This window comes from Anser brachyrhynchus (assembly GCF_964034855.1).
Source record: "Anser brachyrhynchus genome assembly, chromosome: 9".
NCBI lineage: Eukaryota > Metazoa > Chordata > Aves > Anseriformes > Anatidae > Anser > Anser brachyrhynchus.
In genome coordinates, this window is record NC_137703.1 from 7,668,631 (window position 1) to 7,695,872 (window position 27,242).

Consider the following 27,242-nt stretch of genomic DNA (forward strand, 5'->3'; position numbering starts at 1 on the left):
CGTGGCACGGCAGGGGCAGGGCAGACGGGACACAAAAGAAGGTCACGGCCCAGGGGAACTTGCACCCAAAGCAGGGCAAGGGACTACTGTCAGATGCAGGAAGAAAATAAAAGGGGGCAAGAGAAAACAGTATGAATATGTATTTGAATATGTATTTGAAAATGTATTTTTTGAAATGATTCAAATGAAATTATTCATTTGAAATGTATTTCAGAGAAACCATGTACAAAGACAGAGACCTGGTTCTGGGACAGCTTAACCCGAGCAGCAGCCAGCCCCACAAGCTCGGCAAAGCTCCTCACCTGATGAGAGGAGTGAGGTGACGAGAGGTGCAAGAGTGGTGTTTCTCCCTGCAAAACTAGCCAGATGATTTTGTCACCTGGGGACAGAGGAAGCCTCTGATGAGGATGCCACGTGCGGAGCAGCCACCTCTGCTCTGCAGCTCGCAGGTCCTGGTGTGGCTTCACCTTGGCCCCGCTGCTCTGAGTGCGTTCAGCCCCAGGGCAATGCAGGGCTTGCAATGCGTGTTTCTGATGGTGGGGGAAGTTTGTTCGGGGCTTGCACAGTATGTGAGCTGTGATTTCAGGGAACTGTAGAGAGGGCATTATGTTACGGTGATATTTGGAACTAAGTGTTAGGTTTACAAACATCCTTCCCCAAAATTTAATACCGTAAGATTTCTTTTGACTCTCACTTTTACTTTTCTCATATTTCACATTTGATCTTTGCTCCCTTTCTTAATAACACAGCAGAGGGAGTGAAGGGAAGGGGATGTGCCAATCCACTTTTTCAAGGTCCTCACAACGCAGTAAGAGCTCAGAAATCCCTACAACGGGCCATCAGCTCTCAGCTGCAAAACCCACATCATTTGCCAAGCATTACCCCCCCCAAAAAAAACTTGTCCATCTGTATTGCCATGGAGCATATTGATTCATTGCAATGTTTCCTGGGAACATTTGTATCTATGCACATGACTCCGTGAACATTGACCAGATAGTGTGGAAAATCTCCAAGCCACCTCCTTGGCTGAATGAGATTTTCAGCCCAATCACCGAGACTTCCTTCCATTTTCATTGCTCATGCTGACATTTTAATGATACTGGCTTTGGCTTATTAACAGAGCGTAGTGAAACCAGCTTGTCTTTTTCCCCTCCTTTTTTTTTTTTTCACTCGCTTCCATCAAGGGGCATTTATTAGTGCCTGTGGAAGACGCACACCCCTCCCTCAGGAGAGGGGCACTGAAGCAGGGCGAGATGGCTGCTGCCGCTGTGTCTCCAGCGGAGCTGGGCAAGGGCAGGAACCAGAGCGTAATCATTCAATAAAGAGAGAAAATGCGGGCCCAAAGAAAAAGGCTTAGATTAAATAATTCTTCGATGTCCCTTATGTCTTCATCCATTTCTCAAAAGGCATTACGTGCGAAGCAGAAAGCGGTATTACTTTTTGTGTTAATAGAAGAGATGAATCATCTAATGCCATTCAACAGTTGGAACTAATATCAAGGTTCAGGTTTCACAGCTGGCTGCAAAAAAAAAGGCAGGAAAAAAATCACACATCACAATTTGTTCACTTTTTGAGAAAGATCCATGGCCAGGCCCGAGGTCTGTGACTTCCTCTGGTCTCTAACCAGTAGCATGAAATAGAAGCTCTCCCTTTGAAGCCTTCAGACTTAATTCTTGATCTTCTGACTGCTAAACAACCAGCTGATAGAGCCTTTTCAGGATATGTAAAGAAGGCAGTGCGGGCTTGCTGCCGTGTAGCCAACTTCCAAAAAAAATGATAAAATCCTTTGAAAGACGATGACAGGGCTCTTCTCGGCACTTAGGGCGTCTCATCTGGCCAGCAGCAGCCTTGCAGCATGGCTGGGAAGGTGGCAGGCTGAGGGTGCACGCACCAGAATAGCACAAGCCAGGGCCCCTTCCCACAGCCCACTGGGTCTGGGGATGTGGCAGGGTCCCCACGCACCTCTGTGGGGTTTGGAGGAAGCCCAAGGTGAAAAGTGGCTCTGGAGCAAGGCATGAAGGGGTCCGCTGATAACGTCTAATCTCCTTTACAAAAATCTGAGATTTCGGAGATGTTCACGCAGGAGTGTAAGTGGATCAAAGACTGACGTGGCCACTCCTCACAAATCGGTCTTCTCTCACATCCCCAGAGGCTGCCTGGCCCTGACCTCCAGCCCTTGCACCAGCGATGTGTGAATGACCACAGGCAGCGGCCCCGGACTGGTGGCTCCACTTTATCCCAGTATATTAGACTGTAAAATACATCCCAGCAGGTCTTGTGTGTGAGGCTTGGTTGTTCCTGCTGCACAGGTGGCAACCTAGGATCAAACTGCTACAGCCACCTGGGCTTGATTCACTGAAATCAGTCGGTGGTTTTGGGAAAAAGCCTGGATGCAATCCTGCCAGTCGAGGACATTATGACTAATCACGAGGGGGGAAACAGGAGGAACAGCATGTGTTAGGGGTATGAGTAGTACAGTCTCCAGGGTAAGAAGAATTAATTGTTTGCATCCTAACTCCTCACAAGGTGTGGAAGTCAATGGGAGGGAAGGATGCCTATGCCATGCAGAATGGAGGTGCGTAAAGCCAGGGTCACCTTTCACAGCAAAACCTCAAACTAGATGACAGCCCATCCTTGCTGAGTTTCTCCACATCAGAGGTTTGAATTGCAGCAGAATAATTCCAGCATCTGTAATTAGCACTTCCATTAAATTCTCGTTGCTCTCATATTAATTTCAGGAGTTTGGAACTGTCACGAATATTATTAGGGATGCTATCCTTGTCAGGAGCTGCAAATAAAAGTTGAATTCCTGATTAAAAGTTTAGGGCAGCCCTCATTATTTTCTGCATCAGAAGAGTTGAGTTGTCTTTTTGGGTTAGCCTGTTAGTCAGTTTCATTACAGAGGGTCTCTAATTGTTTTTGCCTCAAAGCTATTTAAAAAGAAAGACAGCTTGCTTTTCACATGTTCCTCACCAAAGCCAAATACAAAAATTTCCCATTTGTTTTCAGAGCCAGAAAGGCACAGGGACACTGGGAAGGCACTGGAAGGAGTCACCGCTGAATTTTCCAAATTATCTACCAGCTGGACCAACGAAGGCAGGGGGAGGTGGAAGTCTCACGCAGATATTTAGCCTTCCTTGACATCAGTGGCTACATCACCACCCCTCTTGGTTGTCACCTTGCTCTGCTGGCAGCACCACGCAGGCTTCCCCTTTCCATCCTCCCTCCCGCGGGGAATGGAGATTAACTGTCCCTCCCACTAAGAACCTTATACAAGGATACACACTTCCATGTGAACCAATATAACTGTTCTGGCTTTAAAAATATAACCAGGTTCCTAATTCTGGGTCTAGACACGCCTCAGCACAGCCCCAGTCGTGGGGGACCAGACAGGGTGGGGGTGTTAGTTTTGAACAAGGAATGGGCATTGTACAGCAAACCAAATGTAGGATATTTCTTCTGTAGAAACCCACCACCTTGCGCTACGAAGCTATATTGTCTTTACGAAGTCAGTAGGCATTGGAAAATGAGTATACAGACTTAGGAATGCAGGCTGGTGCTGCTGCTGCCAGAACGTGGCTGCTCAGTGGGTAAAATAGGGGTTTGTGGGTGCTTGCCAAAGCAGCTGAAGGGTTTTCAGCTAAGTATTTGACAGGAAATAAAGATTCAGAAGGACCTAATCTAATGGCAAACTCCCATCGTTTTCACTGGAAATGAAAGCTTTGAAAATTAAAAAGTCACAAAACGCCTTATTTTGGATTAGAATGATTTCACACAAGAAGGATGTTTTGTTTTGGAATTCATGCTTTTGTTCTAAAATACAGATTGAAAACAACTTTCAATAAAAATATACATAGAGAGGTTTGAATAATATTTTACTAAATCTGATTTTTTCCATTTTTTCCATATGTACAGCGTGGCAATTCACAGCAATTTTTTCCCAGTTTGGTAAGTAAACAAATAAATCATCTATAAAGCTAGCAAGTTGCTGAATCCTTTTTATTCTGTTTCTTTTTAGTCCAATGATGAACATCTCTGAAGACTGAGTTCTGTATTCCCTTGGTTACTTTTTAATTACATTGTAATAAAATTGCAAGGAATCTAATTTTGCCAGACGAAGCCCAGGGACTCAGCGGAAGGTGATGGGGTCTAGCTATTTTATACACTAATTACACTAGCTTGGGCCCCTGGAATGCTGCGCTATTTTTATTCATTCATGAAAAAAAAGCCCTTTCGCCTAGATCTGAGTGACTGCTATTTCATTCTCAAAAACAGTCAAAGCTCTCTTCATTTCTCAAAAAACAGCTGCCCTCTTCTGTTTCTAGCAGATATTGCTTCCATTCAAAGTCCTAATGGGTGTGCTGCTGAAATCAAAATAAAATGCCATCACCTCGCTTGCCAAAACAACAAACCAGTATCAATAAAGCACTGGCACCTTTCTAAAAACCTCTGAAAATGGGGGCAATGTTAAATAAGAACTTGAAATATGAGTTTAAGGAGGTAATTGTCTGGAGTTTCTAAAAGTACGTCTGCAGTGCCATCAGGAGGTGTGATCACAGCATGTGAAGGCCTGCCTGAGCTGAGCCTCAGCCAGCTCGGGCAGGAGTACGGCTGCCAGGACAGACTGACAACGATGTGTGGACACGGGGACGAGCATCTTGCACATGTGGCACCAGGGACAACTCCATGGTGACAGCTCCAGGCACCCCAGAGAGCCACCAGGAGGGACAGCCACCTCCGTGACCACCCCTCCAGCTGCGGCCTAGACTCCAGGTCCTCAGCCTGACTGGAGAGCAATGGGACTTCTGCAGCCAGAAGGCTCAAACACATAAAATGTCATTTTCTAAAGGCCTACAAGACTCAGTAATTTTACTCCAATCACCTTGATTTTGGTCAAGTAGGAAACCTTGGCTTGTACCTGCAGTGGGTCTGAGGCTGGTTGCTGTCTGCGCAGCACATCGCAGCCCACAGGAAAGCTGCTGGGCCAGCAGGCAGGTGGGAAACACAGAGCCTGGGGAGGTGATACGAGTTGTTCTGGAATTGTGAATTACTGTGACCCGGTTCCTCAAATCTGGTCACAGTTCTGTGCTATTTTTGACTTTTCAGTTACTACAGCCATTCCTCCAGGGAGCAAGGATCAAGTGCTGGTTTGAGCGCTTCAGGAAGGCGACTTGTGATCTCACAGCGTGCCTGTTCCTTCGCCGCCTCCTCCTCCTGAAATGTGTCAGGAAAACGTCTGAGCTGCCCAGTGAAGACCCATAGAAGAAGGATCAAGTGCATGATTGCATTTCAATGAATACACAGCACAGCCAGATTTCCCTCTCACATATTACGCCTTGTCCATTATTTATAATCTTATGAAATATCAATGAATCCAGTCACCTCACATTTCCTCTTTTCCCAGACGAATATGCAAGATTCCCTTGAAACAGAGAAATGTCACAGCTTCCCCAAGGTCACATTAACGACCAAGTGGTGACTAGAATTGGTTAAAACTGAGCAGTCGCTCCCAGTCCTCTGCTCCACCCGATCGGTAACTGACTTTCACAGGCTTTATTAACAGCATGGACGGAGCAATGAGGATCGATGCTGTGGGAAGACCGAGGGCCGTGTTGTGTTAGCAATTTCAATTCACAGACAAGTCACAACTTTTTTCAATAGCAATATCCATTATACGTACAGATTTGGTATGCATTTTCCACCTCTGTTACGGAAAGCACATAGTGAACTAATAAATAATTGCCTTTACAAAGGTTTTGATGAGAGAAGAGACGTTGGGCTAGGAATGGAGATGGAGATGAGGGGCTGTACTTGCAAATGTGACTTCTGGCTTGGTGCTTAAACAAGTTCTGAGTTTTTTTGAGGGCTGGGGCCCAGCTACATAGCTAAGCACCAGCCAGGACTGACAGTCCTGCCAGTCCAGCCAGTCCAGTCCAGTCCAGCCAGTGGAAATATTGCCAGACCTTATCGACAGCTGAGCTTGAAGGTGGAGCCGGTGGGTATAACTATTGGTCTTCACTGAAGGCGGCTGTACAGAATAAAATCCTTTCTGAAATGGCAGTTATCCCCAACCCAAAGAGCAGGACAATGCCACAGCCTTGACCAGAGGCACACACAGGTCTACAACGTTTGCCTGCAGTCTCAGAAATAGATTTTCATTCTTCGAGGATGTAAAAGGGAAGCTATTTGAGCACACAGACGAAGCAGATGAAGAACTAAGACACGGTTAGCCCTTCAAAGGTTTAATTTCAGTAAGGTGACAGGTTGCTTTGGTCAGACAACAGCTCCATGAAAGCAGAACACTGCAGCCATGAGTTTTCTGGAGTGCTGTAGGTGGCACCAGCTGTATTGGGTTAAAGGCAGCACTTCCAACAAAGATAAGTCATTTCTAATAAACAGAAATTGGAAAAGCCGCCAGCATCAAAACAATATTAAAGTTTGAATCCTTCTGGGAAAGACATGCGGTATTTGTCTGGCAAAATTGCTGCCAGCCATCCAACACTATAATTGTAGAACATTAAGTTTTATCCCAAATGCCAAACATAAGCGATGCTCCTGTGTGATGTGATACAGCTTCATTTCCTTCTGGAAGAAATCTAGATCATCTCCAGGAGTGTCAGCTGAGCACAGGGTGACCCCAGCCAGTCTCCAGGAAGACATTCAGATATTTATAATTTGACTGTGGCACTGCAGCACTGAGATGATGGGTTTCTATATGGAACGTGCTTGGGACTGGCAAGCAGCGTTATACCCTTGCAGACGCAGGGGACCGTAGTCTAATTTTCATTTAGGCAACTCAGGCACCCCCAGGACTGTGCAGGGAATTGTCCTGCATAGCTCTAGCCAGGTTCAAAGGCTACAACTGCACTCACTGCTTTTGTGCAACCACATGCTAACAACTCTCCTTGGAGGGTTAAATTTTGTAGACTAACTCACTAGTTTCTAAGCCTTGTTTTCAGAGGACTTGCAGTCAGATTTATAAAAATGCTACAGTAATTTAAAATGTCTGCTGAGATTTATGAATCACCCAAGCACATCAAAGAGCCAGATGCCTTTAAACCATTGTCCGTGACCTATGCCACCACTCCTGTGTCTAAGGGCTGGAACGATCACCATAAAGAGCTTCAGATTTTCTGCCTCTGTTTCTGTTCCTTTTTCTTCCACTGAATATTACTTATTCCTCTGGGATGTGTACCTTATATTCTCTTTTATGTATTACATCCTATGATCCAGGCTCAAGATATATCTTTGGGTCCTAATATTTTGGTGACACATACTCTGATTTGGAACACCTGTGCTGCATTCAACATGGGAATATTCTGCTGTATGCCAATGACAATAAATATAGGCTGGCATTTTGTAACTTCAAAGCTTTCATGAACCATTTCAGAGAGCTTGGCTGCTCATCCGTTTACCATGCAGTTTGTTAAATGGGCAGCCTGACAGTCACAGGAATACAGCTTTGCTTTCTCGGAACAGCTTAGGATACCATTTCTTAAGTCAAGACAATGCCTTTGAAGCTAGTGAGAGGAGAAAGCAATGCTGGCTTTGTTACTGTAATCAGAAATGCAAGTTAAAAGTGTGCACGCTACTTGTCAAGACTGTTGCCATATAATTAGCATATATCTGTACCCAAATTAAGAACAACTCCCTTGGAAGCTTATTATGTTCTAATATATACCCAGCACGTATATACATATAGCTGTGGTCTGATCCATCCCTGAATTTCTTAGCAGCTGCGAGAAGCTGTGTGAAGATCCATGTTAAGCTAGATTAACATCGTGTCTTCAGAAATCTGTCTCGCATAGCAGACGCTAAGCAACGCACAGAAGGACTCTGGGCTGATGTAACTGTCTCTACACTGAGACACCTGTAGAGAGGAGAGATGCTGCTCCAAGTACGCACATCCAGCCTGAACTTCCATGCCTCTCTTCGTACTGTGTCCACCTGCAACCTCCAGTGCTTCCTTCAAAGCCTCAGGTATGTGGCTACACCTTACGTTCCAACAGTTGTTGTCATGTCTTCTGTGCAAGCGCTTGCTGACGTTGGGCTACCACATAGCCCACCCTAAGGACTTGGGCTTAGCCCAGCCCTGCTGCATTTTGCCCGGGGGGCAGACAGCAAAGAGGAAGGCTCAGTCTGTTCAGCCTGTGTGTAACCTTCCCCGAGCCTCCCGCAGGCTGCTTGTTGCGCTGCACTGCAGTGTGTCAGCCTCAAGGGAAGGCTCATACAAACGGTTAGCCGTATAGCTTGGATTTTATCAGACATTATTTCAAGAGAATCATTGCAAATATGGCAGCTGAACATCCAGCATGTGTCTTCGGACTGCAGAATTGGCAAAAGACAGACTGGTGCTACTCACTGCTGCCTCCCATTTCTACCTCCTTTGTTCTGTGTGCTGCTGCGTTCATCCTGGGGCCACCGCAACCTTGAAACAGCCGTCTTGTTTTTATTTATATTCTCTTGTTGACATTTTTCTTTGTACTTTTCAATAACATTCATTAGAAAGTATTTGTTTTTTCCTTACTAAGAATCTGTGCTTCACAGAAGTAATCAAACTTTGTATCAACCAAAGTCTTTAAGCAAACATTATAAAAGCTGTCCTATTAATTACATTTCTGTGATTGCATGACAACGTAAACCAAAGATAGACTAATTAAAAAAAAGACCATCAGAGACACAGTCACAGATGTCACTCATCAGAGGAGGCATGAGAAACACCCAGCTCTCGTGCCTGGGTACCATGGTGCCAGCTACCAGACAGAGCAGCAAGAGGTACAGCAGCCCATATACCTGCCCCAGAGAACTGCAATATCCTGGAGGTGAATTGCATTGGTCCTGTCTAAATCTGGACCTCCTAATCCAAATATGCTCTGAGTATCACTGGCTGTTACATCAGCAGCAGGTGCTCACCAGCTTTTACAAACAGAAGGCACTTGTCTAAGACTACCCTGTACTCAGTAGTTTGGCTGGTTCCCAAATCAGCCCAACATGCTGCTGCTGAGTTACTGCAGACAGCAAGAGAGGTGGCTGCAATAGGTAGCTACTGGAAAATGATCTCTTATGGATAGCAGGTAATAAATACCAAGGAGGAAGAGTCCTGAGAAGGTCTGTTTCACTTGTGCACACATACATATGCATGCACGTACGTAGCAGGTCAAAGCAGAGAAGGGTGAATCCCATTGCTGCTGAGACTCAGCCAGCCCTGCCTTACACTGCAGCTTCTAGGCTTTGCCCAATTACTCCCCATCTACACCAGTTCACAAAGAGCAAAAAGGAGCCATTGTCAAAAATGACCTCTCAGCTCCCAAACTCTCTAGTTAGCTGCAATCAGAGATTTTTGTCATCGTGGTATTGTTTTCGCAAGTCCCTTAAGCCTGAAATATTCTTTATAGCCTCCTCAAAATATCAGGTGTTAGCCCATATGTCTTCATCTCTCCTGGTAATGGGAATTCTGCCATTTGACTTTCACAGGTGTTTCATACCTTCGTTTCATCTTTTAAAACCCAGGGTAATAGACAGACTAATGCAGTGTTTTTCACGCTATTGGTCTCATTTCGTTTAGCAAAGTACATGGTCTGCCTTCTTCAGGTAAATGCTGCAGTCATGCCTAAAATTCCACAGACACATTGAATGCAGCACACGTAGCTTATTGTGCAACTGTGTCCGTTTCTCCTTACAACCCCACACTTTGTTCTTTCATTCGCGGTATCTCCTTGTTAAAAAAAAAAAAAAAAGGGCCTTGGTACTGAAAAACAAGGCTTAGATTAATACTTTTTAACATCTTTATATGTACTGCAAACACCTGCCAAAGGCAGTCTCTAGTCTCAGCTAATATACTGTGGATAATCTTCCTATCTCTCTTTACGCTCGTGTAATTCCACCGACTTTAAATAGATCTGCTCTTGTTTCATACAGGTGGAGAGGTGAAACAAGCCCAGTGGAATAAGGCCAATTGAAAGAGTGTCATTCAGTGAGGGATTAGGCCAACTGAATTCTAGGTGTTATCTGTTACAACAGCTCTTTACCATTCCAAAAGACAAGCAGCATTCAATCCAAATGCCTTAGGAGAACTAGCAGTAGGAACAGAAAGAATTTATGTGAAGTGGACATAAATGAACACAGAAGAGCATCCAGAACCTGCTTTTTGCAAACATGCCCACCCTACAATCCTCCTAGAAGCTGTCAGATTTCTTTCACCACTCTGTTAAGATTTAGTGGCAGAAGCAATATGGAGAGTTCTCTGTGCCAAGCTTCATTATTTTTAAACCATATGCTAAAGTCCATTTTCTAATGCATTGCAAAGCCATGATATATATAAAAAAATGAAAATCAAACAGTTCTTAATCAAACTGTTTTAAAAATCCAGTCGTTTTCGTCAGCTTGTGAAGAGGGAGGCTGAATGGAGAAGTGGCAGGGTCAGTACTCCCTGGTATTTAAAGGCCTCAGGTTCAATCCTCCTTTTCAGCCACAGACTTTCTGGATGAATCACTTATTTTTTCCAAATTTCCCTTCCTCAGCTGTAAAATATTGCAAGACAACTAAAACAGATTCCTTAGATACAAGGGTAACTGGAGAAGCAGAAGAAGAGTTATTTATGCTTTTAAATTATACAATCAGTCTTAGATTTTCATTTTTGTATTATTTTATTTGCTGCATAATTTCACAAATGCCTGTGATTCTGAATTAGCTTGCCCAGGTGTCTCTGCACGTCACTAAGGTTTGACCAAACCAAATTGCCATGGAATTACTACAGAATGCAATTACCATATGTAAGTATTAAAAAATATCTTGTGATTTAAGGCAGCACTTTAACATCCCATAACGGGGATATGCTGCTCTGTAGAGGCTTGTTATTCTCTGGTTCCTAAAATGACTGAAAGTAACAGAGTCCACTTGAACACAAGACAATGAAGGACTGGGGTCAGATTTAACATAAAGCTCTACTTATACGTTTTTATGACCCTATTTACTATAAATGAGAACTCATAAAAGCTCCTGCATTTGATTGTTATCACAGAAGTGGCCTAAGTGCTCGGGCAGCTCCCAGCCCACAAAATACTAAATCAAGATAATTTCACCATGGTGCCACTACTGGCTGCAGCCACCCAGTCCCATGAATAACAAAGGACACGGGAGTGCAGGTATTTGTCCCTGTTCAGACAGTGGCGTCTACACTCAGAGCTGTGCTGCAGCAGCCGTCTGTACCCTTAGGTGCTGCCCTTGAGGCCAACAGCTCACTCTACTCACTGCATGGCTGAGCTCTGAGCAAAAACAAGGTTTTTCTCTCACCTGAGCTCAACCTAGCAGACCCCAGATCTTCTCTGTTTTAAGGCTCCAGTTCAGGATGTTTTTCCTGTTTGGAAAGTCATTTGAGCTGCATAGGCATATGCTCTTCTAGAGCCCTCAAGTAATGAAAGTGGAAAAGAGCATACTGACAAAAAAATGTGCAAATACAAGTATCAGGCTCAGCTTGTCCCCACATTTTAACAGTTAAGAGTTGCAAGTCCAGCCTGGGGCTGTTCCAGAGCTTGTGATGTCTACTCTAGGGGAAAGTACAGCACGAAAAAGATCCTTCCCATACCTACTAGTTCCCATCTCAACCCTCCTGAAAACAACACAGCTCAGGGGGAGACCTCAGCCCTCAGCTGGCTTTCAGGAACAGTTGAAAGTACCCTGACCCCCCTGTAGAGTAACAGCTCCTGCACAAGGCCGTACTCCTTTATCAGTGTATTAAAACATATTACTCACGTAGCTCCATCTCAATGCTAGGCTGAAATCAATTCAGTCATGCATAGTCCAGCCATATCACAAGCAGCAGCAAAACCAAACACTAAGGCTGTACAACGATAAGAGCAAGATGATTTATTATATATTGAAGAAAAAAAAATCAGTTTCATCAACTATTCCCTCAGGGGGATCAGTACAACATAAACAAAAGAAGGACAAATGTACAAAACCAACCTGACAAGGCAGCTCTAGATGAAACACGTTCAAAGCACTTGCAAATGATGTTGCTGGACAGATGCAGAAGGAAATTAAATCAAGTCATTCCTCCCCTGCAAAATACAGACTGAAAACCGATTTTATTAAAAAAAAATAAAAATAAAAATAAAAATCCACAGTCCTGCCTGTATCTGCAGATACTTTAGATAAAAAGATAAAGATTTTAATCGTGATACTTTTTTAAAGGAGAGATTCCCCAAACTACTGTTTGACCACACTTATTTGCAAGTGGATTTTATCTTCACTTCCAACTTCATGCAAATAGCAAAGAAACTGGCCCAGCTCAAAACAGGAGCTTAGCCACTAACTTCAAAGAAACCGGGTCCATTCTTTTTTTTTGTCTGTTAATCCTTTAGAAACCCTGACATTTGGTTTTTCATAATTGGCAACAGATGTCCTTCTCATCCAGAGCATCCTTGTACGCATGGTTGTAAAATTAAAAAAAAAAAAAAAAAGAAGCACATGAGAAAACATCAGCAGTATGAAATTCCTGAAGGGTTTCATGGCTTGCTCCTAGTCGGCTAAAGTCAACGTACTTCAAACTATTTTAGATGGAGCAGGACCAAATCCTTACAGAACAAGATACACATTCCTCAAAAAAAAAAAAGCATAACTTTAAGAGTTTTGTAACCCAAACACAGAAGTAAAAGACACAGTTTTTAGCGATGTATTTTCCCTGGCCCTAGCCAACATAATATGTTTAGCTAGGGTATTTCATTTACTCCAGACTTGGGCAAGATTTCCATTGGTTACAGCAAGAGCATTACTTAAGTCATGTAGCAAAAGGACTTCATGCATTAGTAAGCCAAAATATGAACCCGTGCCATGGCGATAGCTTTCCCTTCAAACGCCCTATAATGAGCACCTAGAAAAGGAAAAAAGACAAGAAGCCTTATAGAAAAAAACGCGTTTTGTTACACTGATGACCATTGTAAGCAACTCCACAGAAGTTTTCAGGGTTCTTTTTGATGTATACCAAAAAAAGCAAAAGGTCAAAAATAGAGCAACGTTAGGCAAGATTCTAACACGTTTTCCCATTAGTGCAGAATGCGAAATGACAGCTAATGCAGCTTGCTTAATACAAACAAAATAGTATCATTTTCATACTTCTCACAAATACATGGATTCCACAGTTTACTTCCTTGCCTTAAAAGAAATGCTTAAATGTAGTACAAACTTCACGTGTCTCTAAAAATATCATCCCAAGTTACCAAAGGAACCACTGGAGGGGGAAAAAAAAAAAAAAAAAGAAAAAAAACCTTCAAATGGACATTTAAGAAAGAGCTGCATGGAAATTCCAAATTTGTTTGGCATGAAAAGGAACAAAGAAAATCTGTAGGTTGCATTGGTTTTTTGTTTGTGTTTTTTTTTAGGGGGGCAAGGTTTTTGCATCAAGGGAAAGAAAAAAATACATAACATGGGAGGGAAAACATTTTCACAAATACAATAAATATCATTTCTGATCCAAAAGCAAAGTGCGATGTAGAGTTCTCTATTCAAACAAAAACAACCTACATAATAACGCCTTAAATATCAACAAGTCAATTAGTGGTCAGCGCAGTAAAATAAATATGAACACATTGATTTATATTTTGTTTCTAGCAGCAAAGGTCATTAACCTACTGGCCAACGTGACAGTTTCACAGAAGTCCTATTTCTTGAGTTTGGTACTTTGACTAACTTGAGAAAAAGACTGACTGAGTCTGGAAAACGGTACTACAGCGGTATGCTATTCTCCCCGTCCCACCTATGACTAATAGGATTTTGCCAGGACATGTTTTCAATATGCCTTCTGACTGCTGATTTGGAGAACAGCTTTCACGAAAAAATAAAATCAGGATCCACCCCGCTTCTCATGCTGAAAAGTATGAGTTTGGATTGGCTCGAACCCTACAGATATTAGAGGGGTGAGGTGTTTTCTCTTTGTAGTCAACAATTTTCTGTGCTGGAGGGAGAGTGGGAAGAACACAAACCATTAAGCAGTGCTGGAAAGGGAGAGGCAAGCTTTGGTCACTCGCAGAGAAGGGCCACAACAGAGGGCTGGGGCAAAGCAATTAATCCTCAGCTGCTTTCCTCCCGCTTCGCAAACCCGTCCTTCTCCTGCCGCTGGGGTCCCACTACCTGCTTTACGCCTGCTACACAACCCGCCGCTTTGAAATTCTCAGGATGACGACACTCACTGCTTGTTTTCCTGTGAAAAAAACAAACCAGCTAGGTGTCTCTGTTCGGGGGAGACTCGAGCCATTCCTCAAAACCAGACTCACTTGCAGGGGAGCAGCCCGCAAGCTCGGCCATCCGCGTCCCACGCGCTGCCTCCTGAATGTGGGAAAATACCACGCTTTAATTTACAGCAAGAGGGACGTTTAACCACAATGCAGGGACCATGCTGGTCAAACACACTTGTGGTATGGCTCACCCAGCTCCTTCTGTCCCTTCACAGTGGTGTCAGACTAGGAAAAAAACAGACAGAACACAAAGAGAAAACCAGCCCTTTGACTGCAAAGGATGAGGGGTAAAGGCTGACGGGAGACTTTTGCAAGGGGAATGGTCTTCAATGTTGCAAAGAAGGTGAGCCAGGGGCAGGACAGCACTGGAGAAACAGACTTAGAGGCTGTGAAAACTGCCCTGTGAGTGCTTTTCAACCTGGACACCTGTTCTCCTTCCTACCTTATAATGTGCTCCAGTGCACAAAGCCCACAAAATTGGGCTTTGCACAATGGAGGGGAGGGAATCCCATTCAAAAGGGTGTCCATTGCCCTGCCTGTATTCACGTAGCAAGCATCAGCCTGGAACGATGCAGAGGGTTGCTTTTTTTTTTTCTTTTTGCAAGAGCTCACCCTGCCTGGATTTAGGAAGGCTGGGTTAAGGTTGCATGGATAGCTCACGCTCAAGTAGGTAGAGAGAACACCACACAGTTTCTGGGGAGCAGCCTTCTCTTTTGAGCAGCCAAATGAGACAAGCCTTTTTGAAGTGGACTAGAAAGATTATTAACAAACAAAAAATCCAGATAGTTTTTGAGTCATTTTTCTTTTTTTAAGGCAAGCAGAAAATCCTTCTGGAATGCAAGAAGCAGGATCAGAATGGCAAAAACAGGTGGGGGGGGGGAGAAGGGGAAGAATGGGCAGGGTTACCTTCAACATCATGCACTAGGTACAATTTATCTCTGGTAAAATGCTACTGAAACCAATGGAGCTGCATCTAATTCAATCTGCCTAAAGAGGAGTGAGAGTCAAGGCATGATGCTTCCTCTACTCCCTCCCTGCACCTGCCACTGAAGTCGATGAAGCTATACCAGCGTACAGCTATAGCAGCACAGTGGGAATCAGGTCCAGGAGAGGTTAGCTACACGCTGCACTTGCCACTGGAGCCAATGCTATAGAAAAACTGTGAACTGGATTCCAGTCACAGCTTCACATCTACCTAAATGAGTAGAAAAATGTCAGCCCTACTTCTGTTCTTTATCCCCTTTCCACTTCCACTGAGGAACACCAAAACAGACACACACCCTTTGTTGACATTTAAAAAGTTGATTAACAAGTTTCATTAATACTTCTGCACGGCCAAAAAGCTCTTACTCAAACAATCATTACCCCTGACATTTACATCCTACCTAACTTTGGATTTTTATGGTCCCTAAAACAGTGAAGTTCACATCAAGGAATGGAATCAAAACCCAGTTTGAGATGGGAAGAGAAAGAGGGGAAAAGGTTTATCCAATATTGGTAGCCCTAGTTCAAAGGAACATTTTACCTCTCTTCTTTAACACCCAGTGGGCTTTGTCGAGGGAATGGCATGGAAGTGGGACACACTGACATCTGCTTCCCGGGGTCCTGGCAGCCCTGCTCTCCCAAGGAACAGAGCTGTGCACCAAACACTAACACTCACTCTCTTCTACATCACTATGCAAAGAAATTACAGCCAACAGCTCCTTGCAACCTACCCCTAACCCTACCCTGGCTAACGTGGAATCAGAGCACAGCACATCTCACCTGAACAGGTTTGCTTTTCGATTCACTGCATTAAGTCACTGAAACCCCCACAGGCTCTCTTCAGGGAGATGAGCTACACCCACGGTGCATTAAGGTACCCAGCCAACAATGCCAAAAATCCATTTTCATTGTTAACTGTTTGGTAGAAGAACATTCCTGGATGTGGCTTACCAGCTGGCATCTACTGTCAGATCTTCAGAATGAAATCTGCATCACAGAGAAATGGGTAAGAGGCAAGACCCTCCAAGATGGAGAGGTGTGCGTAGCCTTTTTACAGGCATGTGGAAAGAACTTAGTGCAGGCTGTAATGAGGGCCACAAGCAGCAATTTGTGGACAAGTACACCCCTAACTCGGACATTCACAGGCCCCATTCCTACCCCTCTTTTACAAGCTGCCCAGAGATTCACTCTGCTGCAGGGAGACATTCGGTAGCACTGCTCTGCGGCGCACAAAGAGGGGAGCGGGCTTTGCACATGGTTCACCTGCATGGTGGAATCACAGAAGTTCCCAGCACTTCTTGGTCTTTGCATATTCATGCAGAAGGCCGGGGAGAAGACAAAGTCCCCCCAGCCACTCAACACAACGAAGAGCCTTAGATAACTAGCAAACAAACATCAAAAACACTTCATGTCCTGCACAGCGTCATCCTGCCAACTATGACAGAAAAAAAATCTAACCATACCATTAAGTTTGCAGGTGTTACATGTATAGCTCGAGAGCATGCTCCTATCAAATGGAGCACAAAGCAGGGCATGTGGCAAACAGCAGGCGAGAGACAAGCTGCTCTATTTGCAAACTACTACCGAGGGCGGCGCGTCATTGTACATAGCCTAGGTTCTCCATTTCATTTCTGTACCGCTGTTCGGACACCTTGCTTTTATGCTGTTTGCTTTCTAAGTGCTGCCTGAATTCCATCTCCTCGCTGGCCCCGGCGTTGCACATGGAGCAGTAGAACTGGCCGCTGGGGGTGACGCACATGGCCAAATCCCGAGGAATCCTCTGCCGTGAGCGGGGATTGAAGTAGGGACCTGAGGAAACAACCGAAAAGCTTACTTATCTACAAAAAGAAAAGCTTGACACCGCTCACTGACAACTTCCAAGTCCGACAAATATTTAAAAAGCAGCCAAAGATCAGCTTCTTTAACTGATTAGAGTGAATTCATTTTTCCATGACTTCTCCACTGAGATCCAGACTTACAGGGAGCAGTGCACACAGGGCAGCAGTACTCGCTGCTATTTTCCAAAGCAGGAGAGTGGACCTAGCGCTCCAGTTTTATGAAGAATCAATAGAGTCTTAGAATATTAGGAGTCCAATTATTTAAGTAATGAGCCAATTATTTTTCTTAAACCATCCAATTCCAGAATAGAGCAGTCTTTCGATTAGAATAACCTGCCTATCTCAGTTTAAAATTATCACAAAATGATTTTTAATAGAATTTTAAGAGACATACCTTTTTCCAAATGACAGTGGTTAGAATGACAGGATTAAACCAAGCTTCACCAGGAAGCAGGGTTTCAGCTAACATGCTCGTAACATAACTTAAAACGAAAAAGAGAAAGAGATACTGGGCTGGACACTACAAAACATGCTTTAAATTATAGTAAAGAGGCAAAGTTAGTATCTAACACCTGAGGATGGGCTCTTGGAGGGAGGCTAACGTGCTCTCTCGTTCAGGACAGAGGAGTGCACCTACAGGTTGATGTGCTACAGGAGGAGTCAAAGCACCTGGCCACTGGCCAAGGAAATAAAGCAGGAAAATTGTCTCCACTCAGAGCAGCCTTACAGACCAGCAGATGGTAAATTAAGTTACAAACCGAGAAACCAAACTAACAAGCAGGCTGACGGAACAAAGTAACTTTAGCAGCTGGGAAGATAGATGCAGACATGAAGGATCAGAGCTAGAACCAGCTCCTTTCACAACCTGTCTCTGCTAGAAAAGAGCTCAGAAACAGAAGAAAAACTGCTTAGTATTAGCATTATAATTCCAACTATAGACTAAAACAGATGCAAGCTCTCGATTACCTGTGTTGTTTTGAACTGTATACATATTTCTTCTGTTCTGCATCATCTTATATTCATTCCCTTCTTTCCTTGTCCTCCGTTTGCCTAGTTCCGATGCATCCCTGAAGATTAAACAGATATGAACAACTGCAATTCAGAGTTTTCTGAGTAAAACGACTGCCAGAGACACTGCCACATGCTTTCAGCCTGAGCGCGAAGTTGAACAATACCTACGAGAATGAATTATTCTGTGCTTCTGCAAGGCGCAGCCGTTTGGCATGATTTTTCCCTTGGTAGTGAGCCTGCGCCACAGCCGGAGAACTAAACGAGGCATCACAAAGCTTGCAGTAATCATTCTCTGTGGCCAAGATCACTCGGCCACCCGGTTTACTGGATCCCATCTAGCAGCAAAGGGAGAGACAGCATGTGAAACACAGGAAGGTTAAATCTCTGAAAGCCTTGAATCACGGGGACTGAGACCAGTAGCGTGTCTGTCAGAGCGCTGGAATTAGACCGTATGGATTAGGACATTCTCGGTGCTCCCCAAACTGTTCTTACAAGGAGAACTTAGTTTTCTCTGCCTCGTCCTTCCAGAGAACCCAAAAATTCCCTGAGATATACGCAATTAATAGTGACTTTCATACCGAGGAAGGCTCACGCTCCCAGAAATGTAACAGTGCTCCTCTCTCCTGTTTCCAGCGTACCCCATCTCTCCACAGTTCCCTGACCACACTAGGAGACACAGGCAATAGCAGAGTTGCCAGACCTCTGAACCTTACCCTTCAGGTACGAGGACACCTGGACCATGATTTCCGAGGAAGGACCTGGCCGTTTGATCGGTACCCTGCCTTTCCAGTCAGCCAGGCACGCTGACTGGGGCAGCAACCAGCTCTCCTCAGTGTTTGTGTGTCATCCAGACAAAAGCGCTCCGCAAACAGCGCAGCAGCAGTGATTCACACGGCCCTGTCACTGCAGCACTTGCCAAGTCCACTCTCTTTTGAAACTGCAAGCTTACAGACACACACACACACAATTCTGACTCATAAGTTACAACATGAATCCTCGTACGGCCCCAAAGTGGCCTTTTTATTGCCGTGGACCATTCTGTCCAGTGCAAGAAGCATCAGACACCCTAGCGGGTGCATCACCCGCATCCCACTACCTAGGACAGGACCCAAAGCCCTCTCGAGACCTTGATTCAGCTCCCTGAGCCGCAAAGTCATTTTACACGGGACTGAGTCTCCCTCTGGCGGCTCCAACAGCACATGTAGCAACCTGCCACTTACTGCAAATGCTTTTTGCTTTTGTACAGACAACAGAGACGAATGTTTTTGGAGGTGGCAGGCACAGCTTTGATCCCTGCAGCCCAGCTGTGGTTCCCTGCACATTCACGTGCAAGAGACAGGTTAGCTGCTACACCCCACAGCAATCAGAAGTGGTGAACTCTACAAGCAAAAGTAAAAAATCATCTCTTTTGCTTCTAACGTGCCTGAGATCAAATGAATCTGGATCACAGAGAGACCCATCCATCCACTCACCCTACACACAGGAATAACCACTGCAAAAGGAGCAACAAAAGAGGAATTAGACAACAGCCCTGGGCAATGTGTGGAGGAGCACCTAAGCACTTTTTCCATGTTTGCTTCACTCACGCAATGGAGGGATGATTGTGCAGGGTGGATGCCACACCCTCATGTCCAAGTGCTGCTCTGAAAATGCTGTTTTACACCTGCTTTTAAACAACTTTAATCAGCAGCACATCAAACTTCCATAGTCAGTATCTGCTTCTTCAGAGGAAAGCAAACAGCTCTCAACAAGCCACGTCCACCTTCCTGTGCCATCAAGAGGAAAATTCTTTCCAAACTCTTGCATTAATTCTCCAGGCGTGAGATCCGGTTATCCTTACTGGGGGTTAGGTCAGAAGCAAGCAGCATGATCTCAGTTACCTTCCCATGCCTTACCTGAGCTGGAAGGGAGACAACCTGAGGCGGGGCAGGCTCAACTGCATTACTCATCCTGGCAGGTGCCGGACAGCTATTGGCAGCATAGTAATTTCGGAGTTTCTTACTATGGTTTTTACCCTGGAAAGAGAACTAGAATTAATCACTGTCCCAATAATAGAATCTTACACTGAAAGCAAGCAGAGCCAGAGACAGAAAGGAAAAAGCGGCCATGAAGATGGCACCTCAGGTAAGTGAGCTGTCACTTGGAAAACAGCAGCTCTGATTTTAGGAGATGCTGGCATCCTTCCCTTTTCTCCAAAATGTTCATCAGCTAGCATTTTAGGCCTAATTTTCAACCAATCTTCTGAATCCCGTAAGGTTACAATTAGTTCATCAATCTGTTTCCATTTCATCTAAAACAGTATTTTGTATTTTAGACATAAAGCGCTAACTGCTTTACATAGTTTGCTTCATAAGCCTGAACACACGCAAACATACACCTTTCTTTTCATGAGATTTCAAGCATGATTTCAAACATGGGACTGAATTTCTAAAAAAAAACCTTCTGCCTCATATTTCATTTTCTCTTGGAAAATATATGTTGTAGTTCTTTTTGGTGTTTCAAAAATCTGAGAGAGGTATATGAGAGTATGTATATATATTTTGGATATATAGTAAGACCTATGTATAAACACAGGTTACAACTTTTTAACTGTAACTTTTGTCCCCTCGTGACAGAAATACTGCAGAAATCAGATGTTAAATTGTAACACCAATTCAACCTACCCCTTCAATGTCGGGACAGCACTTTTTCAGGGCCAACAGCAAACCTGAGGTCTGGGCTTGGTGTCCTGAGGATATGGACAACCACTCTCTTGTGCTTGCTGGTGAAGAAAGTTACTGTCTCCACATCTCACACAAACACACTAGGCAGACAGGCTACCAGTAGTACAGAGTGATGTAAGACCACAATGTATTCAATGTCAGAAAAGAAACATATGCAAACAGTCCCTAACCTATTTCAGACAAACCAACCAGACCAGCTTAAGAAAATTTTATTTGTTTTAAGCTGACCCAGCTGGTGCTGTCCAAAGCAGATGAGAGTTTAAATAAATAGCCCTTCCAGCAGACCAGTGGTGCACACAGCCTCGGGAAAGAGGCAGTGATGAGCACATGGCAGCAGCCTCCTTTCCTAAAGGCACAGCTAGATCCAGCAGAAAACATCTATCCAGGCCTTACAAAATCATGCTTGTGGAAACAGAAGTTCAATTTTATTGGTAGGGTGCAGGGGTGGAAAAGAGGTCACACAAAACAAAGGAAAAGGACGTGTCTGCCTTTCCAGCCAGGCCATCTTGTAGTACTTCTCTGTCCCTGTGGGCAAAGACTTTGAAGTCGGTCCTGTGATGGCACCTTAAACGAAAGCTCTAGCTGTAGCAGAGGTAGCTTCAGATGAGCTAACTCAAACGAAGCTGCTAGTGCGCAGCCACCTCAATACAGCACTCAAAACCCACTGGAGCAGCTGAATTAGTCCTCAGGCATGAACCCATGCTGAGCTCTGTGCTACCGCTACACTCAAGCTGTGCCCCCCGCCGCTCTGCTTACCTGGTAGTGAGCCTGGGCTTGTTGTGCTGAATTCAGGGTGACATTGCAAAGCTTACAGCACAGAGGCTTACATAGTTCCTCCAGCATAGGGTCCTGCTCCACCACCTTTGCAAGCTCTTCGTCCTGTGCGTGGTGAAGGGAAGGCCCCAGTCCGAGAGGTTTGGGTGGGGACAGCGGTGAGGTGGCTCTGGGCCTTGTAGCCACTGACATAGGAAGAGATGGAGGCTTCTCAGGATGAGGAAGAAGTCCTGCTTGCTGTAAAAGAATCATTGGCCAGGAAGACTGTGGGCATGCTACGTCTGAAGGATGAGGAGTCCTCTTCAGATCTAGACCAGAGAAACACAACTGCTGAAACACATCGTACTAACAGGAACAGCGACAACCCAGGGGATACCTTCTGCAACTTCTCTGCCTCTCCTTTATGCCTTTTCACAATGCCAAGCAGGTATAAAGGCAACTTGTAGCACTCACAGGAACAGCAGCATCCCAGATAACCAGAGCAAGATTAAGAAATTATGAATACAATAAGAGGACCGAAGCTTTTAGCACCCTGTGGCACGTTCCCGGAGGCGTGAAGATTCCTAAGAGCTCACAGGACCTGACCCAGAGCCAAACCCTCCCCAGCATGCCCACCCCACTACTCCGTGACTGCTAGAAGATGCGACCTCCAACACGCACAGCACATAAAGCTGCGGTATCAGAGGGATACAACTGCTAACAGAGGGATGCAACCGTCAGCCACGTCCTTTTCTGACAGCCTAAGGAGAAGCTTACGCTCTAAGGCCTAAACAAACACTGCGATTTATTACCACTACTTGATGACTTAAAAAGAAAAAGAACACAAATATTTCAAAGAACATTTATTTTACATAGACAGATATAGAATACGTCTATACACACAGAATACACCCTCCAAATACTCACAAAGACCTTCCTGAGGAAAAATATTCTAAAGTTAACTTTTCTCATGTAAGTCAACCAAAAGCAGAGGAGTACCAAGTGACTCGAGAACACCTTGCTGTACCCAGCCATCCCCCAACGGTTCTCTTCCCAGCTCTTCCGTGGTCTTGTTGAATGACCTTGAGCTATTTCTCTGCATTTCCTTTACTAACTACAACCTATGCAACATTTAAAGCTGTACCTTCTTCTGCAAGAATAGACAGCTTATCCCATATTAACCTTTATTCAATTATTTCTCAGTTAATTCAAGTTCTTAGAACTAGCCCTACATTTCCAACAAGGGGTTCTCACAGGCTTATTTAATTAAAGTTTATAAATCACATCTAAAGCCCGGGATGAACATTCCCAGAATAATGCGGAGCAGTGATACTATAAATCAAGGCACAGCTACTTCTGTTAATGTCTTATTAGCTTCTTATCATAACAAATCCTGTTCACTGTTACACTGGGGTAGAGGGAAGCATTATCTTGGGTCTCCGCAGATCACTTCCAGCTAAGACCGCATTGGTAGCAACCATGTTTACGCTGTGGGCTTTGTTTGTTTAAGCAAATAGTGAGCCACATCTACATTTTAAAATTAAGAGGCTTCTGTAAAATTACGGGAAAGGTAGATGAAATGCCACCTAGGAACTTTGATCCTGAGTCACTTTTGAGAACAGAATTTGACTTCAAGGTCATTTAGGAACCTGGAGAAGCAGATAGCATTTATCTAGGATAACTTCTGGGATTTTCAATCTGCTAAAATTAGCAGGAGATAAATACCTTGCTACATTCAAGCTCTGGAAAATCCTAGTTGATGACTGCATTTTTAGATACTCTTACCTTTGAAAGTCTGGCTCCAGATAGGTCTATATACTATTAGGGAAAAAAAATAGTTGGACTAAAGCACTCAAGTGACAAAAGCATTTCTGAAATCTTTACCTCTAAAACCAGATTTTTAAATAATACAAGATTGGATAAAGTTCCATTATTATTAGCAACTAAAGGTAAGAAAAAGGAAAAACATAGAAGAAGAAAAGAAAGAGCACACATTATCTTGGGAACAAGCTTTTAAGTTAGTAATATAGCCACAAGAAGTTTCTGTGTTTTTAGATAGCCCTCCGTTGTCAAGACACTGAAATTCCAGGAGAGCATGAACCTAACATGAACCAAAAGGTGACCATAAAAACAAAATCAAAAAGAAGTTTATGAAAACTGATTGAAACATGATAAAATGAAATCCATCATGAACAAGAGGAAATACAGGAACAGCGTGGTGTAAATCATTCATCAGCAGTGTAAATTCTGTACTGTCACCTAACTTCTCTCCAACTTTCAGCATAAGTTTTTCTGGCTAAACAGAATTATGGAAAAAGATTTTGCTATCTTTAGTTTGCTCAACTAGTACTCTGTATAACCAATTTCAGTGGGGCTATTGATGGAATTAGTTCATACTGTAGATGGTTAAATGGATCATACCACAGGTCTATCAAGGCATCTTACATCAGCTATGCAAGCAGCTAAGCAATGCCATCAGAGTTCTGCTTCAATACCATAGTGGGCCTCTTCCTTAAAAAGGGAGTAAATTATAGCTAAATACTTCAGAGAAGAATATAAAGCTATCTACAATAAATGGCGATCGGAATCCATCCACTTAATTATGCATGAGTGCCTGCTGCATCTTCCATACGTATCTGGCATGGATGAGATTTGTCAGGCACAAGATAGGACACTGCTATAGGATATGCATCCACAGGGGAAAAGATATAACGTAATACTCTTAGAAAAATCTTTATTTATAAGGCCGTTTATTGTTTCTCAAAGTAAAGAGTAGTCTGAAGATAAAATTAAGGCTGCATGGGCAATTTTAGAATTAGAACTTCTTGACTTTGCATATGCAACTCTGATGTTCTTCTCATGGCGATCTTCCATCATTGAAACTGCTCAAATTTCGTTCACTTCTTTTGTCTGGATATTATTTAAAGGGAAAAAAAAAAAAAGCATTCAAATCATTCAAATTCTACTTATTTACATGTCCCTTTAACACATCACTGCTGGTCACTACAGACACCTGTGCAGAAGTTAACAGGAACACTTTGACTCCTCCTTTCCGTTCACATGAAAAGCTGCAAAATTTTTACCCTTACAAAAGAGCAAACGATCAATGAACCTCCCTCCTGAAAGCCTTGTGCACATAACGCTGCAGCCCCAGGCAGGGTAAGGACCTGCAGCTCTCCAGGCTGAGCGGGGGAGGCATTCTGCCTCACCACAGCATCTCTTACATCACAGCCATGCCTCCTCCTACACGTTGCATGGGCTAGGACATAATTCCACCCTGTGCCAGTTGTCCGCAGGTGGGTGCAAAGGACAGGTACGCTCCTCTCCTGCTCCTTCAGGTTGGGGCAGCCCAAAGACGGCACCGAAGGAGGAGACTCGGCCTCCTTGCCCTGAGCGTCACAGGGTGGTAGCAGCTAGGTGCTGCTGGTGGAACAGCTAACGGGGAGCATGTCCCCAGCTGTCTGGGGGACAACACAGGTCTGGGGAAGGAATTGATGTCGTCTTAATTCTGAGCAGGCACATACACTATATGACCTTCCTTAGCCATAGATGTAACTCACAATGAGATATCCACACAAAGAGCAGTGTTCTCACTGGAATTAGTTTTAGAAAACTAGTTAGAAATTAAGAAAAATTGAAAAAATTGTTAGTTTTTTTCCAGGACAGGAAACACTATCTCATAACACTGCCATCACTTAACCTCTTTGCCAGAAAGTTTACCTTTGGCCACCTGCAGAATTTACCCTGAAAGACACGGTCATTTTACAGATTCATGGAATATCCTGAGCTGGAAGGGACCCACAAGGGTCATCAAGTCCAACTCCTGGCTGCACGCAGGGCCACCCAAATATCGGAGCATGTGTCTGAGAACGCTCCTTGAACTCCAGCGGGCTCGGTGCCATGAGCACAGCCTGGGGGAGCTTTACGGTGTTGCAGGGATTGAATACAGTGCATTAAAGCAAATGCACACCATACACAGCCCTATGTTAATGCACAGGGCCTGCTGACCCTCCGCTGATGGCGATACGTACTGGGGCCCCAGAGACAGCGGGCATTGCCATGTCCTAGCCCAGCAGGGTCTCTGAAGCCACGGTGCCACTGCTGGCATCCTAGCAGGTACCTCTGCAAAGTTGCGTGCCTTGCGGTCTCAGCGGCAGATCCTAAGCAAAAAAAAAAAAAAAAAAAAGCCCGGTATCCGCCACCCCGACATAACCGCGAGGTGAGCACTAACGCCCGGCACGGACACACAGCTAGCGAACACCCCATAAAACGAGCACAAAAGGAACGCAGGGACGGGCACCGAACCCCACAAACACCCGAACCACACCAAACCCTGCGCTGAACCCCCCCACACACACCCCCTGTGCGGGGCCGGGGCCCGCCGCGTCCCGCCCGCCCCCGTTCCCCCGGCACCTACCGCAGCCGGGGCCCGGCGCCCCCGGCCGCCAGCGCCGCTCCGCCCGCACCCGCTGCCGCCCGCCGAGGCCGCCGGAGGCCGGGGCGCCGGGCACGGCCGGGCCCAGCTGCAGGAAGTGACCGCAGCGAGCCGGGGCGGGGACTGCGCATGGGCTGCGGCAGCGGCACCGCTTGGCACGGCTCGGCACGGCACGGCACGGCTTGGGTTAGCACGGCTCGGCTCGGCACGGCACGGCTTGGCTCGCCCCCCCCGCCCCGTGCAAGGCCTCAGCTCCCGCAGCCCTTCGTTGTCCTCCTCCCGGGGCTGGCATGGGCGGGAGCCGCCCGTGCAGCCGGCAGCCCCGAACCCCTCATACTTTTGTTTTTTTTTTTTTCCCCTTTTTTCGCCCCAGCTCGTTTTGAAGCCGCCCGGTAGAACCGCGAGGTCTCGAGCGGTTTTTTTTGGTGCTGGTGGATCAAACGTGGCCAAAACTGTTGGAAAGCTGCCCCCGAGGTGTAGCAGCTTGGGCGTACCCTGAGCTGGGGCCCCCACAACGTTACCTCGTCTTTTTTGGTCGCTGCGCCTTCCGTCAGCAGCCAAAATCGCAGTTGAGCCTGCGTTCGTACATATCAACACCTGGGGGTTGCCGGTGCCAGCGGTTGCCGACGAGCGTTACGTTTCCCTTCGAGCCACCGAGGAGTGGCACAGGCTGCACGCGGGCAGTCCGGCTGCCATTTTGGGGTACATTCAGCTGTCGGTGGTTTTCTCCCGTTTCTGCCCAACAGGACACAACGGGGAAGAGCTGAGAAGTCAGACCTGCGGCCAAGGCTGCCGGCAGCCATCGCCCAGCCCCCTGGGGGACCCCGCAGCTGGCCACGCCACTTGTCGCCGATGTGCTCAGTGCCTCGGGACCTGGCCCAGAGCTCCCCAGACCTCCCATACGCCGCCTTTCCCGCTGCGGGGACGCGTGTCAGCCCCGAAGGGCACGATTCCTCGGGACGCCCCGCTGATCCATCCCGCGGCCCTCACGCACTGTGTGCCGTTGGCTCCGGCCGAGCAGCCCAGCGCTGGGTTTGGACCCCGAGAAAACCAAACGCGATTTAAGCGTTACCACCTTTAATTCCTATTTCCCAGCCGAGGGCACTCGCTCGGCACGCTTACCCCTCGCTAACAGTTAGAACCGCCCCGACTCCGGCAGCTCGCACAGCCTCTGTTACATCAACGTTTTATTTTTTTAATTTTACAAATTTAAACGCTTTTTAGAGAAAACTTTAAGCATTCCTGATGCCGCAGCCCGGGGGCCCGC

The 27,242-nt window shown here is 45.4% G+C and overlaps 1 protein-coding gene across 6 annotated transcripts; it reads right to left on the reverse strand.

Moving 5' to 3' along the window:
• Positions 1-897: 897 nt before the first annotated feature.
• On the reverse strand, positions 898-26,113 carry ZMAT3 (zinc finger matrin-type 3). Of its 6 annotated transcripts, none has more exons than XR_013955003.1 (8): positions 25,958-26,113; positions 21,544-21,869; positions 19,960-20,079; positions 18,233-18,399; positions 18,020-18,120; positions 11,965-17,024; positions 11,752-11,839; positions 898-1,519 (listed from the first exon to the last, which is right to left on the reverse strand). XR_013955003.1 is itself a non-coding variant. In XM_080604557.1 (6 exons), the coding sequence occupies exons 2-6, from the start codon at positions 21,811-21,813 to the stop codon at positions 16,813-16,815; spliced, it is 870 nt and encodes a 289-aa protein (XP_080460683.1). In that variant the 5' UTR covers positions 21,814-21,869; positions 25,958-26,113; the 3' UTR covers positions 11,848-16,812. The 6 variants fall into 6 exon arrangements, 1 of the variants encoding a protein (XP_080460683.1); XR_013955004.1 differs by lacking the exon at positions 898-1,519 and adding an exon at positions 4,220-5,214; XR_013955005.1 differs by lacking the exon at positions 898-1,519 and adding an exon at positions 4,220-8,428.
• Between the last annotated feature and the right edge of the window lie 1,129 nt (positions 26,114-27,242).